The sequence below is a fragment of the Amblyomma maculatum genome, chromosome 2 (assembly GCF_055883805.1).
Source record: "Amblyomma maculatum isolate TAMU_Amacu chromosome 2, ASM5588380v1, whole genome shotgun sequence".
In the NCBI taxonomy this organism is placed as follows: domain Eukaryota; kingdom Metazoa; phylum Arthropoda; class Arachnida; order Ixodida; family Ixodidae; genus Amblyomma; species Amblyomma maculatum.
In genome coordinates this window covers 120,138,167-120,150,967 of record NC_139345.1, presented here as the reverse complement: position 1 = coordinate 120,150,967, position 12,801 = coordinate 120,138,167, and the positions used below count along the sequence as shown (strand labels likewise).

Here is a 12,801-nt window from a genome sequence, read left to right as displayed (position 1 = left end):
AAAAAAAAAAAAAAAAAAAAAAAAAAACGAATCTATCTCCCCCTAAGGTTTGCGAACACAGTCCTTGGAACTGTCTCTGCCGACAGTGGCACTTACATTTCCACCTCTTGTATCATGCACAGCAAAAATACGCTGTAGATCAATTTCCGATCCATCCCCTTCAAAACAGACCTTTTTCCGAAAAACCTGTTCCTGGCGAGTGTACTTTTCGTGCAGAAACTGCCAGGTAAGACGCCGTGCGCACGATATTAAGCAGCCGGCAGAAATGTGACAAGAAAATGAAGTTTTATGCGTACATTGATACACCACTGTATACATAACGTAAGATGAGAAGGCAATCCAGGCGAGTTTGACATTTATAAGCGTACGAGTATGAACTCTAGGTGTCAAGAACTCTGGGGGAGAAATCCTGGCTGACATCCATTATTTTTAAAAGAGAAGCATTCCTTGAGTTCTTGATGAGCGCAAACAAATGAAGAGGTAGACAAGACAAAATGCTGTTCAGTTGGGGCTTGAAGATGAATATGACCAGAATGACAGCTTGAAGCTCTGGAATAGTATTACATGAGAAGACACCAGATGCAATGAAGACCAATTATAGCGAAGAAATTGCACCTTGTACCCTTGTAAGCGCTCAGTGTAGTTGTATGCCAATCCATGCCCCGTAGCATCCCTTTAATGTGCAAATACTAGGGCCTTTCAAACCATTAGCATTAAAAATGTATCTGGGACTGTTTTTCTCTACTGCATTTACTCAAAGGGGGTACTAAAGCTTTGGCTAATCATCTCCCCCCTTTTGCAAACTGACATAACTAAAGACCTGATATGCACAAGCAATGAGATAATTATTACTGAGTAGCACAGCTAGCTGTGAATTGAACAAATTCTGAACGTGTGGATTAATTCTCACTTTGCATATTAGTACTTCACAGGTATTATAGAACTTTGATGGAACATGCTGTAAGAAAGCTTCTCGGAGAAATTTATTTTACAAGTATATACACCAGTTCCAGACTGAGACTATTAGTGCCACCTCCTGGAAGTACTTGTAAAGAGTTCATCCCTCTAGCAGTGATGTTTTCTTTTTGCATAGAATGCATACAATTGCGTATACCATGGCAGCACAACACCAGCCTTCATCTAGCCTAGCTCTCCTCTACAACAGGACACTGTGAATGAACGAACATCTCTTCATCTGTAATATAGCATTCTGGTATCACATCCTTCCTGGCCTTGACATAAGCCTCAGGTGATGTCATTGTGTCCAGCAGCATTGTGTCCAACTTCAATGGAGGCAGGACAATGGCAATATAGCCAGATGACCATGGCTGCAAAGGTGAATATTTGACATTTTAGATTGTTTGACTTAAAAAGCAAGAAATTTAACCCTGCCACCTGAGATTAAGTTGCTAAGCAAAAATAGCACACCCCAGGCATGGCACAGCAAACAAAGCAAAAAATTGGTATCAAGACATTTTTAAGCCGCGTTCAGACTACGTGCGCAATTTACGGATCGTTCGTAAGGATCGTAAGCGCAAAAAACGTGTCTGTTCAGACTGCTGTCGCATTGAACGCAAGATGCGCAACGTCCGCTCCTACGCTGCTGCAGTGCCTCGGCTCGCCGGTGTTATCGGTGTTGTCGGTGATTGTGTCCGCCCGCAGTTTGATCATGTGCAGTGCGGAATCTTCTTCGCTGTGGAATTATCAGCATGTCATAAGAAAGTTCGGCACAGGCCTGTTCTCCACTACAAGTGGCTGAAATCGCACTGAAAGAAGTGCTAAACGATGTCTGGCTGCAAACTGCCAGAGCGCTGAGTCAAAGCCGTAAGTGCTTTTCCAATTATTATTATTATTATTTTTTTTTCATGTGCGAACAAGCTCTCAACAACCGCAATCTTCCTCTAGCTTAGAAAATTGAGGTTATGGCGGCGGCGGATGCCCGCTTCGTCCCAGTGCATTCTCGCAGCCCATCGGCTTCGTTGATAAGTGAGGGAACAGTTGGCCTGCAGCGAAAGGCCGATGCTTGGCGACGTTGCGGTCGGGCCGCAAAACGGAGCTGGCGCGGACCCATCGATGTTTGAAAGAAGCTCACCACAAAAAAGAAAAACAGCGTCTTCTGAGGGTAGAAGAGGTACCGCGAACGTTTCCGTGTCTATCGCACGCCCCGGCTCATTGTTTGAAGTCAGTAGTAAGACCTTTGAGTCATCGCACCGGCCCGTCTCGAAGATCACTCCGGAGCAGTGGTAAAATCGCAAGCAGGGATGCAGGCGGACCGCACGCCGGAACTACATACGAGAGAGGGTTTCTAAAAAAAAGAAAAAAAAAGAAAAAAAAAGAAAAAAGAAAGAAAAAAAAAGTTGCTGCCTTGCTCCTTTGACGAGTGTTGCAGGGCGGCGGCATCAGACGTTCGCCAAAGTAGTATTGGGGAAGCGCGAGGACGGAAGCTGGCGTGCAAGACCACTGTCGGACCATGCGGGCAGGCATGCGCTATCGAAGATTTGACAAACCCATGTTCTTCTATTATTCGTCCGTCTGCGTAGATTGGGCGCACAGACGATAAGCTCAATTTGAGCTTGAAGAGCCCAGACCTCAGCTATATCAGCCGCTTGCTAACCGGCGCCATATTGAGAAATGCTAGAACCAGTTGGCCCAGAGCGCTGATTGGCCGGTCGTAAAGAACAAATCTTAGCGAACGGCCCACTGTGAACATGCGCGGTCGCAAGCTACGTAAACGGAAGTTCCAGCCTCTATGCGCAGTGCGATAAATACGATACTTAGACGGATGCGACTGTAGTCCGAACACGGCTTAAGAAAGGTACAAAGATATGCATAAGTTGTTACCTTTTCCGTTAAAAGCTCTGGTGACGTGGTGAGATGTTCATTGACTTCTATCAGACTGCCAGGAACTGTGCTTACTACAGTGTAAGTCTGGCCATCTGAGCAAGTGATGATGCATAGTGCCGATTCCTTCTGAAGCTTCTGACCACCCTAGGAGCAAACCGAACCATAAGCAAACAACACAAAAATTTAATTGTGCAATGCAGATGTCCTAAAAAGAGGTCTTGAATCATATAAAGATCAGATTGAAGGCCTTTAATTTGATTTTTTTAAACCAGACCTCAGTTTTCGTAACAGCAGAATGGTAAAATTTATGTAAATGGAAGACTGCCTTGCTGCCTTCCTTCAGGCAGAAGAGGGATATCTAACGTAAAAAGATTATGAAAAGTGTTGTATTCCAACTTATGACTGGCAACTATCAAATGCATTCAACATGATGCATCTGAGCTAGCCCTTCACTTTCCAGCACACTAGCGATGTCAACAGCAGTGGAAAATTTTCAGATAAAAACAAAAGGAAGCATCAATGAATAGTGTTCAGGATAGCACAAAAAGGGCATGAAGATGTCAAATACATGCACCATGTCTTACATTGCTCAGTTCTGTCAATGCCTGGTCAAAACAACATAGTAAAATTCCAATCTGCATGTTAATACTGAATCAAACTATGACTATGCCACATATGTTTCTTTATTACATGCAAGCTTAAGGTGTGTGTGTGTAAACAGAATTTACAGCAGTGCATGCTAATGTATGAAAAAGGCATTTTCCTTTAAAAATAACAAACTAAATGTCCATAATACACCACTCTAGCCTTAGAGACCACGCTTGCAGGCCAGCTTTCACGATGAGTGTGCTAATTCAATTGAACACAAAAGCAACTGCAGTTTCCAAACACTGAAGTTGCAAGGTTGGGTGCTTCAAACAGCAAGCTGTTGGCAAATTTATAAAAACTACAGTCCTCAGAAAGTAACTTGTCCCTTTAACATGGCAGTACCCACAATGCCAGCTGCAAGTAATGTGGCTGCTGAAGGTGACTTCCAAAAACACTCAAGTAAACTAGCTTAATGTATGTTCTGCAGCCAAAAAGCATCACAATTAAAATCATCATAGAAAGATGAGCTCATATTTGAGCAACAAAACAAAAAGCCACTACATCTGTAAAGAGCAGTTACAGAAGTGGCATGCTATCATCCTAATAAGCTGCAAATAGGTTGCCATAATGCAAACTGCCTCTGCTTGGCAGCCAAATTCTGTAGCAGCTCACCTTCTTCCACTTCCCAGACACTTGGTTGTGGAGACGATTCAGTTTCTCGTTCACTTGATAATCAACTTTTGTTATTGTTTTCTTCTCCTTAAGTATGGGATGAGATGGAGCCAGAGTAACAAGTACAATTCTAAAAGGAAAAAACATGTTTCTATAGCATGCCCAACTATGAGAGAAAACTGCGATCGAGCCGACTTCAAATGGACCCAAATACACCCACTGAGCTATTCAGACAAAAGCACACCACACATCAAATTTACAAGCCCAATCAAATGACAATATGGTCCCAGACTAACCAAAGGATCTGCCTAAGCCTGTTCACTTTTAAAAGTGTATCTCAACAAAGGTGCAAGATGTTAAAAGATAAGATCATATGCATATTATAAATATAATTCTTGGCTGGCCCAGTTTTGGTCCTTGTAGCCAGTGATAACAGCCTCAAAGATCATCAACCCTTATATCCACTGTAGCTCTATTCTTCACAATAAATATATAAATGGTTATGCTGGTTGAGTTTAAACATACTTTTAAGTGGACACACAGTGTTTTGATAAAACAGAGGTAGAGTTATTGAACAAATACTTCCCATCCCTGGCAAGAATATTGCCCGTATTTTTGTGTTTTGGGAGCCATACACCTGTCTATATATATATATATATATTAAAAAAGCTATATACCGAATTACACATTCCATTTACCTACAGTAACTAGCCTGGGCAACTCTGACATCAATCCAGACTTGCACAGCATTTTCTAGGATGTGTCCATTGCAATCAAATGCACCTCAAGAAAGAAATGCAAATGCCCATCAAACGAGGCTTTCCAACCAATGGCGGCAACCAGTTCTCATGACATCACATCTGGCAGTGAGACATGAAACACGCTGGCAAGTGCAAGGGATTAACCACGATGTCATTATAGTCAGTCAATGCCACTGCTGGGAGGTCTCCTTTGAGGGGCATTAGCCGCTTTGTTCTTGCATTCCAGATTATAGTGCTCCTCCAATAAAACAAGACCAGCTTTTGCAAGTGAAAATTTTCGCTATTACTGCCCTTCATCTCCTAATGCTCAAAGCTTCAAAAAGCTAATGGAAAGGAATGCACGTCCAACCTGCAGCACTGTGCTCGTGCTTTTCTGGACCTTTGAACTACTATTGGAACAAAGATGTTTATGTTTACATTGCATACAAGTGAACATTATTGTTCTGATCCTTAAACATCACTGAACAGCCCATTTATTGCAGTGAGCCTTTTATTCTGTAGTGTACCTCAAGTAATAAACTGTCCTCCATTGCAGAACTGACGAAGAAGAGGAACACTCCACTCCAAGCAATAAGGTATACAGCACAATCATTTCTTATGCTGCCCAACATACAAAGCAAGCGCACTCTAATTCTTAAAATAGCAAGGTTTCTACAATCTCTTGCTTATAGCATATTTTTTTATCTGAAATGCAACATTTTTTTTGGCTCAAATTTCGGTATAGATCAGGCTATTCAGCAAAAAGTTTCATAATTTGGGTATATTTGTTCCCTCTTTTTAGGTACAAAACAATTCCCTATAAATGCTCATTTTTATGTAGCACAAGAATAGTTTAATTCTACTCATTACTTCATAAACAATGGAGGAGTGGAAAGCAGGTATGCCTTTTTCTTATTAATTGCAATTTTTGCAAGGTAAATTACCATCTCCTGCACACCCCATGCACACTGTGCAAAACCTGCCTGCCTTAGTAAACTGCGGAAAGATTCATTCAACATGAAAACAGCAGCTTTAAATGCACAGGGGCCTTCAAACAGGATGTCATTATACTCGGCGAGAGTTTTACTGGTAGTGAAAGGGAGCCTACAGGGGAAGAGCAGAAAGCCTCCATAATTGCATCATTTCATGAAACAGTTCCGCCACAGGACCGTGCTAACAGTGTGCCTGGCAAACAATGGCCCGGCTTTTTGCTACCACTGCGGTAACTTCATTTCAGCCCTGGCACTGCTGGCACTATGTGGTGAAACTTCTTGTAACTAGGCATGCCTAACCGCAGCCGATTTAAAGAAGGCCAGCAAATTTGATGCCAAAACCTAACCATTTTTAATGTGGACAGCGTTAAAGGCCCCATTTGCTGGAAAATCTGGTGTCGGTGTTGTGAGCAAAAAATCACTGGCATGGCCCTGGCAGGTGCTAGCTGGCAGTTGACACGGCCGGGCAGTGATTGGTGGTAATTGGGTTGTTTGACATCGCAGGACCATGTGACATGGCGGACATTGCAGGAGCTGCCATCCCAAGCTTCTCCTTTTAAATGGGTCAGTGAGTGAAATCAAACACTCTGTGCATTTCAGATCAGGCATGCTACCCCAAAGCCACGCATGCACATTTCTCATATTGCTTAGTTAAGTCAGGCTTTCTATGGTCAAGTGGTCTTTCACATAATACTCTAGTTTATAACTGAATGCTAAAGGATATGTGTGAGATAATCCAGGCACAATTTCATTTAGTCCGTTTTGAAGTCCATGTGCGCGAACAAGCATCGGCAAGGGGAAGCCACTGCCGGGTGCTGCTAAGGCGTTATATCCTTACTGGCAGAGCTGGAGTGCGGTAAAAACCAGGTAAATTGGGAAAAAACTGAGCACCACCTAGAAATGAAAGGTCATACATGTATATGCGGTGTGCACAGCTGGCAAAAAGGTGATGTCCTTCACTGCTGTTGTTTTTCCTAATCTTCCCACTTCCACTTTTCTTTTAGGCATTTTATTAAGTTCATTTCTGTTTTCATCTATCACTAACATCGTTTCAAGCCAAAGCAGACATTAAAAAAATGGTAGGTGTTTAGGCCAGAACCTAGTTATACAACCAATTGCTCTCTTAAGTATGCTTTTGCATGGTTTAGCAAGGTTGTACGCAGTCCAACTGTTTGAATTCAGGTAACACTCAAACTTCACTTCACCTTAAGAACAGATGTGACAGCCACTTTAACTGCCTTTTCATTGTGTGAATTTTATATATCCTTTGTTTAAGTTGGTTATTGGGGAAAGCGAGGCGCAGTATCTGTCTTCATTCAGGGCCATTCGGACCCAGCAAGGTGAAATAGGAAATTGCATCGCGAGTAGTGGGAGTCCTCAAGTTGTGAAGATGGAAACAACACAATACCTGTTGGAATGAAAGAGTGCACATTGATCATGTCCCTTCTGGCCATTTGCATCTGGAACCAACACAAGTGTGGTGTACAGTGACCTCCCAATTAATTTCATAACATCCTCAAGCACATTTCACCATGCAGTAGTTTTATGGCCTGCGTCTCAAACACCAATTATTTGGAGCAGTCTATTACAGGATTACGGTGATGTGTTTGCAGCCGCAACCAGATGAGGTAATGTTCCTTGGTGATGAGTAGCATTGCGCGATGACCACGCCATCGCACTGCTGCATACAAACGAAGCAACAGGACTCAGCAATAAAGCAGTTTTCTTTTACCATCGCCTTGTTGTTTCCTCATCTCAGAAGGGAAGTATAACTATGCTAGTACCCCATCTTTAAGACAACATTACAACAGCATTACAACAAAAGCACTGATGACAATTCTCATAATGCATAACATCTGACACATCATGGTGGTGCCAAATTGCTCTCTGCAGTGGTTTTCTTGCCCTATATTATGCTACCAAGGTTTCACCAACTATCTTGATGCTCTTGGAATGCATAGCTCAGACAAAGAGAACGCCTGCAGGTTCTTCCCTGAACCTGTGCTAGGAAAACAATTTCCACTCGCAAACGAGCCAGAATAGAAGTCACATAACCGCAAAACCTTCTGCAATAGGCTGTCCTGTGAACTGCTTCTGGGCAATGAGCAAACCTTTCTACAAACTCAGACCTTGGGTGCCATGAACCAGCAGCAATGCTTTGGCAGCTCATTGCATGGCGTGTTGTCATAAATTGTTGTCTCATGTGGTCAGCGCCTAACTGAAAGCTCTTGAGTCATAGCTAATTCAGCCTTGATAGGTAAAAGGTGCCTATATTCCTTTTGTTTGAATTTTGTGTGGTCTCAATTACATTGTTACTTAGTGGTATTCGCTGGTCGTGCTGAGGATGATCAAGTGCGACGGACTCCCAGAAGACGACGACTCAGATGGGTGCTGAGATCTGTGCTGTCATCAACATTAGTTGTGCGGACAGCTATTGGACTGTGAATATTCCCCGTAACATCTCTCGGTGGAGATGAATCCTTCGATCCCCTGTAACAAGCTGGATCTCCGCAGCGGCCGTCACGTCGGTACCACCACAATGCTTACAGACACCGCTACCTCTACGGCCCCCACACCTGCTGTCGTCATGGCCCACCCCCGTGACCCCAGAACCTTCTACGGGACCGACGACGTTGATGTAGATGACTGGCTGGCCCTCTACGAACGCGTCAGCAAGCCCAACAGGTGGGATCCCATACTTATGCTCGAGAATGTCATCTTTTACTTGACTGGGACCGTGCAGGTGTGGTTTGAAACCCATGAAGATGACCTGACATCTTGGGATATCTGTAAGTAGAAGCTCCACGACCTGTTCGGAAAGCCTATTGGCCGTCACCTCACCGCCAAAAAAGCGCTCGCCTCTTGAGCCCAAACGTCTACAGAGTCTCATCTCACTTACATCCAGAACGTTCTATCTCTGTGCCGCAAAGTCGACAAAGCCATGCCTGAGGAAGATAAAGTCGGCCACATAGTAAAAGGAATTGCCAACGATGCCTTCAACCTCCTGTTATGCAGGGAGTGTTCCACCGTGGACTCTGTGCTGCAGGTGTGCTGACATTTCAAGCAAGCGAAACAGAGGTGCATATCTCACCATTTCGACTGGCTACCGAACACGGCTGCCAGCTTCTCCTATGCAATCTTCCGAGCCCTCGACCGCCTGCTAACGACAGCAATTTGACCCGCATCGTCCGCCAAGAGCTTGAGGCAATGACTACCGCAGCCTCACTATCGCATACACCCGACAACACCCTGGCTACAATATCACTCATTCAGGCTGTTGTTTGCCAAGAGGTTGCGAATATGGGTATCCCTTCTGACAGTGCCGCCGACACCGTGGACTCTGGACCTGCCCCTCCAGTGATTGCAGCAGCCTCATTCAACGCCGGTTTCTTGCCCTGATATCGGTACCGCAATCCGAATGAATGGTGTACCTGTGACAATCACCCCATTTGTTTTATTTGTTCACGCGTTGGTCACATTTCCTATCACTGCTGTAGTCTTTGGTATATGCCATTTCGTCAGTTGACCTACGTTGACCGCTGCGGAGACTATGCCCCTCACTATTCCTCACCTCGCCCCCACCAGAGCAGTGTTGACCTCAGTGTCACTGTCCGTCCTGCCAATCGTTCACCATCCCCGCAAAACCGATGCTTGCGTTCTCCTCTTGCTCACCGCAGTTCGTTACCGTTCTGTTCCAGCCACACACGGGAAAACTACCCAATGCAGCTCCCGGAGGTGACGCTGCATTTGTGACCTGGACTGGAAAGCCTCTGCTATCCCCTGCCCTACAAAATAATCGCATCGATGTCCTTGCGGGTGGAGTTCCCGTTTCTGCTCTCATTGATACCGGTGCCCAAGTGTTCGTTCTCAGCTCCTCCTTTCGCCGTCGCCTCAAGAAAGTCCTTACTCCAACCGTCTCACCCACAGTTCGCGTCGCCAATGGCAGCCCTGCTGCTGTGGTTGGCAGGTGTATGGCGCGAGTTACCATTGGTGGCCGTCCTGCCCCCGTTTTGTTGACTGTCTTACACGAATGCCCCCATGACGTTATCTAAAGTTTCACGTTAGTAATATTCACAGTGAAACTGAAGTAATGATGCTGGCTGCACATATTGCATGCACCACAAGTGCACTTTTTATACACTCAAAGAAACACAAAAATAGCGAAATGTTCACGAAGCCACTATCGCAGTAATAACTATTTGCCTACGCACATTCAGAACATTGCAACCTCTTCATTTTGCAGGACACTTTCACTTTGCACGCAATCTGGTCACGTGCATGAGATTCATTATAAAAGAGGGAAAATAAAACTTTACAAATGGGCAACGATGAGCCATCAAATGTGCAACACTGACCGCAGCCCAAAAAAAGAAGATACAAAAACCCAGAAGCAAAGGATAGCCAAACTGGATTGATGTCGTAAGAGACCTCATCCACACTACTAAGGTAGTGTGGGTAGAAGCAGACAAATGGAGCATCAGACAATGTAGTACAGAGTGCTCGCTTAGGCTGGACCAGAGCAGTTAAGGTCACTTCTCATCCGTGGCTGAAGCAAGAAGTGTGAGAGTTTCCTTTATGAACGGGATAAATGTAGTCTGGGTGATGGAAGAAATGTTGCTGTTCAGTGGTTATCAAACGTGTAGTCTCATACTTACAGCCTGCACCGACGTTAAGCAAAGACATCAAATAAATCTTCACAAGAAGTATGCAAATGTACTTAAAAAATGAGAGCAGTGCAATGCACTTCCGCATCACACACTTCGTACTGCATATGTAATTTACCGTATAAACCGCGGCAACCAAAAAGACATTTATCTAAACTGAATAACTTTCAATTTGCCCAGTTCAGCAATTAGCGCAACTGGCGAGTTTAAAACCATGGACAAGAAGATGCCATATCAGGTTTAGCGCAGAGGTTCTCAAACTGGGTTCTGCAAGCTCTTACATGGCTGCCTCTCAACCACACAGCGAGACGAAACGTTGGTATTGTGATCATTTTCCACATTATTGTTGTATGAGGAAGAGTTGGGCATTTAATAAGGTGATTGCCAAAAAGTAAGAAAACAAAGAAATGCTTATAAAAGTTACTAAACAAGAAACAGGATGGGTTCCTACATGAGCGACATTGATTTGTTGGGTAGGTGGGGGGGAGGGTCCTTGGCACATATTGATACTGTTGCGGTTCCCTGAGGCAAAACGTTTGAAAACCCCTGCTCTACAGCTCTTTGACATGAGGAAATCCACGAAATTTTTCAGCACAAAACTCCTGCCTCCATTAGGTGCGAAGGAAGCTCGATGCTAAAGCAACATCCGCTTATAGTGTGTTGCAGTAGCTATGGCACCAATTCCAACTGCCTGCCCCACCGGAGTGTGTCATGCATTATCTTTAGTTGCACTGCTCTATACAAAATAATGACCATCCTTTGCTTTGCATTCATTTCTGAACGCAAAGAAAGATTTTCGTGTCAGCCGCAAAATGGCGCCGTCACACCATCATTAAAGGCCAAATGCCATTTAAAATGCTCTGAAATGATTTCTTATCACTGCAAGAAGTTGCCTCATAGCATTTCACGGCCCTTTAGTCTTTAATGGCGCCGTGACGGCTTAAACTACACTGCATCTGGACAGTGACTGCCAGCACGTTTCTGTTTGCATACTAAAAAATTTGGTACTTGTCAAGCCACAGCTTAAAAATGAACCCTCTTTTTTTTTTTTTTTTTTGTGACTGCTTTAAACAAAAAAAGTAACATGGTCTAACACGGTCTGAACATGAATTGTAGCAATGTGCCGCAATTTTCAAGGCGTACTATATGTTCATTACTTGTAATCTAGGAATGTGTGCGCTGTTGACACATTCCAAACAATAAAGCTCCTGTAGTATGGCTTGCAGTTTGCAATTCTAGAGCATTATTTTTTTTTCCTTTTCCAGTGCTGAGGGACAGCAGCATTTTCGCAGTAAGAGCGATACCAGCATAAATAATATTAAAGCATGGTCTTAGCCTGCCACTCCACACAAGGGGAACGAACGACAGGCAAGAACACAGATCGTGCAGCGGCGAAATTCGATTCGCGAGCAGTTAGGCAATATGTATAAAGCAACGAGTGCTGCTGACCAATAGAGACCGTTCGTGTGGTAAGATGCGTTAGAAATAGCACTAATCCAAAATGACCAAACTCCGGCGGCAGGTCACCGCATGACGAGCGAATAGAATGCCGGCTTTGAGATGCTACAACGCAACGCGCTGCGACTCGCCATTCATTGTTCCTAGCGTGCAGTCGAGTGAAAGCAAGACGCCTGGAATGGCACGAAAGGCGTTCGCTGCCTGGCTAATGCCAAGGGGAATACTACTATTAACATTACAAAGTCGATGAAATTGCGCACGCCTTTGGAGATCGGCACACAAAAGCCGACAAACTCACCGAGGAGGAATCGCGGCTTGTAATATCGTTCTGTAACGCTAGGAAAAGTCTTCGAGATTCGGTTGCCTAGCCTCAGCGATAGGTTGACCTGTGGGCTTCCCTCACAAGTAGGCTCTGACATTCTCTGCTAACACTTCGTAGCCTTGTCACACGCGGGATGCAGACAATGCAAATACCACAGCGAGCACTATGCCACCATCACCAAGCACAGCGCGGACCTACAGCCACCAAGTGTGCGACGGCAAACACAGCCGCACTCCGTCTGTGCGCTCGTACGCTAGATGGCGGCAGGAGTTGCGCGATTCCAAGGGTTCGGCAAAATCAGTTTGTACTTTTATATTTCTTCACACCACTGACAACAATCCTTGCATCCTACTTCAGCATTACGGAAATATTTACGAAAAAAAGAAGAAATATGTGAAGACGGAAACAAACAAGTGCACCACCAAACGCACGGACGTACGCACGGCGGAAATTCGTTTACCGAGTCTAACATGCGATGCTGCTGTTTTCGTGTATCCCACTGGTTGCAAATCGCAGAGAAC

The 12,801-nt window shown here is 44.5% G+C and overlaps 1 protein-coding gene across 1 annotated transcript; it reads right to left on the bottom strand.

Annotated features, from left to right (window-relative positions):
• Positions 1–266: 266 nt before the first annotated feature.
• On the bottom strand, positions 267–12,482 carry LOC146199717 (protein Abitram). Its single transcript, XM_084595214.1, has 5 exons — positions 12,257–12,482; positions 7,245–7,296; positions 4,105–4,234; positions 2,842–2,988; positions 267–1,328 (listed from the first exon to the last, which is right to left on the bottom strand). The coding sequence occupies exons 1-5, from the start codon at positions 12,375–12,377 to the stop codon at positions 1,146–1,148; spliced, it is 633 nt and encodes a 210-aa protein (XP_084451340.1). The 5' UTR covers positions 12,378–12,482; the 3' UTR covers positions 267–1,145.
• Positions 12,483–12,801: the final 319 nt, after the last annotated feature.